This window comes from Phalaenopsis equestris, unplaced genomic scaffold (assembly GCF_001263595.1).
Source record: "Phalaenopsis equestris unplaced genomic scaffold, ASM126359v1 Scaffold000426, whole genome shotgun sequence".
Taxonomy (NCBI): Eukaryota; Viridiplantae; Streptophyta; class Magnoliopsida; order Asparagales; family Orchidaceae; genus Phalaenopsis; species Phalaenopsis equestris.
The window spans coordinates 164,290-166,713 of record NW_018164867.1 but is presented as its reverse complement, the minus strand read 5'-3'; the positions used below and the strand labels follow the sequence as shown (position 1 = coordinate 166,713).

The window sequence follows — 2,424 nt, the reverse complement described above, 5'->3', positions numbered from 1 at the left end:
GGAGAGAGAGAGAGAGAGAGAGAGAGAGAGATGTATAACAAATGAATCATTCATAGAAATCCAAATGTTGGATTAGTCTGGTGCTATATTAATTCCAAAGGTCAATGGTTGTCGAAGTCAAAGCTTCTCGACATTAATACAATAAGACCAACCTTATTCTTTTGAGGATGAGGTAATTTCCACAGGTGCTGCATTTCCAAATTTGTTGTTCTGCTTATGATTCCATTTGGCAATGACTCGCATGCTAAAGGCTTTGCTTGATTCTAAAACAACAACAATCATAGCAAAAAAAGTTACAAGAATCTCAATTATAAACAACAACCATAAGATCTATAATTAAACTAAACTTTGTGGAAAAAATACCTCACAGAATTTGGATTCTGTGGTCTGGTTTGAAATGGAAAGAACCAACATGAATGCTTTCTGCAAATATGTATAAAGAGAGATTAAAAAATTCGAAGCAAATCAGTTATTTGAATGTACAATCTATTCGGTAGAGCCAACAGGAATCATTTATATTTTATCTTACACAAATGAAAAAAAGGAAACAGAATAGTTATGTTTAAATTATATGTTTAAAATGTCAAGGTAGTTAACGAAGGAACTAGAAAATAAAATACACTCACAGATTATGCTGTTGGAAAGCAAATGCAGGTGTTGCACATAAAAAAGAGATTTTGGAACAAAATTTATATAATTAATTTTTGAAACAAAAGAATGGCATATCTTCAAATCTAGTCAACATAAAATATATAAAAATGCCACATAGCTGTAATTCACAGCGTTGCATACAGTTCTGCCATTAAAATGAACAAAATTTCTCACAAAAAAAGAAGAATTACAGATAGAAAAATTAGTGCAAGTAAAGCTGTCCAAGCAAATGATCTCCTTTTTGTAGACCCTTCAAGCCGAGAAACCTGCCAGGAATGAAATAGAGAAGCAATTCAAACACCACTATATTACAGTTTGCAGGAGGCAACAGGAAAAATTTCATTTAAATAATTACATCATTACTTTCAACAAAAGCACTTATGGTAAGGCTAACTTTTTTATCTATATCTATCTATGTAATCAAGCAATTGAAATCTAATGGCAAATATACTATGAAGCTCGGTAGATTCTATTAAAATTGAGTCAAAGTTTTGTACTATCGAGTCTCTACAATACATGATTTCGGTCACCTATTTATTACAATAATTGGATTGAGATTTGCAAAAATCTTCATTATGAGCAACAAGATCTTTCCTTTTATATCATTTTAAAAGATTGAGATTTGCAAAAATCTTCATTTTATTACATTAATTTCATACTTTCAAGTCTACGCCTTATTAACACCAAAAATAAAGCCTTAAAAAGTGGGATTTAGTATCCCATAATTGCAAGCAAATAGTAAAGAAGAGAAAAAAGATAGGAAGCGATTTTTGTCAATGAGTAAAGAGGAGTTTTTCATGTTCAAGAGGGAGTGTGGGTTGTTTTTCCTTTTTCAAGTTTTCAAATTTAAGAGAAAAAAACTCTCATTTGATGAATTAACAGCGTTTTACTCTCGACGTCCAACTTATCATCTTCTTAGGCGTTCTCAATTCTATCTCAATCATTTATATAAAAAAAGGACATCTCTATCATTAACTTCACTATTTCATAAAATATAATTTCTCTATATACCTCTTTTAAAGCTTAGTAAATCATGTAATTGCATAATTGAATCACAAAACTAAATAAACTCTGCATATGCTTTTAGCTATGTAATTAGAGGGATTGGTATCATTATTTTATCAACACAAACCAAGAATAAAGATAAAAAGCCGAAAAGGGAACCGCAGAAGGTGAATCCCATCACTGATCATATCAACAAAATGATTGAAATAAGTTCTTACCATGAGGAGATTAAACAAAAGATGAAGATAAAGAGGAGAACAGTAATGGCTGGAGAGCAAAGACCTGAGGTCCTTAGCAGCGAAGAGGAGCCCGAAAAGAGCGATAAGGGTTGACTAAGTATTCGGATTTGATAAAAAAACGATTTTTTTGCTCCGGAGAAGACGAAAGATGGAGACAGAGACGGGAGGGATAGAGAGAGAGCAGGTGGAACGTTCAAAATGCGCATGCGACTTCGCAGTCAAGAAACAGGGGCGGTAGAAGGCGAGCAGGAGTCGGTTTGGTTTGTTAATTGTTTGGATATGGTTGGTATTTGATTCATTTGAAACACATCATTTTTTATGAAGTTTAGCTATTCGGAACAAGCCTACTAGCTCTGTTGGACGAATGGATTTCTTATTTTACGATTAGTTTAGGAGCCGCCGAGCGATGTTCTCTCGGTGGTTGGTTGAAATTGAAGTTCATTAAATTGTATTGATTTTACTAATATTTATTTACCGTATAAAGAAACTCCGGGTACAAAAATAACATACATGATACATTGTACAAACA

General features: G+C 32.8%; 1 protein-coding gene across 3 annotated transcripts in view; it reads right to left on the bottom strand.

The window, feature by feature from the left end:
- Window positions 1–2,148, bottom strand: part of LOC110027362 — an 8,085-nt gene extending 5,937 nt beyond the window's left edge. Inside the window, exons 1-4 of one of the 3 annotated variants that reach the window (XM_020728752.1) lie at window positions 1,939–2,148; window positions 843–917; window positions 364–423; window positions 153–263 (exon numbers count right to left, since the gene is read on the bottom strand). In XM_020728752.1, the coding sequence (XP_020584411.1) occupies window positions 153–263; window positions 364–414 (162 nt within the window). In that variant the 5' untranslated portion in view covers window positions 415–423; window positions 843–917; window positions 1,939–2,148. Of the gene's footprint in view, window positions 1–152; window positions 264–363; window positions 424–842; window positions 918–1,874 lie in introns of all 3 variants that reach the window. The other 2 variants (XM_020728753.1, XM_020728754.1) reach the window with 2 other exon arrangements.
- Window positions 2,149–2,424: the final 276 nt, after the last annotated feature.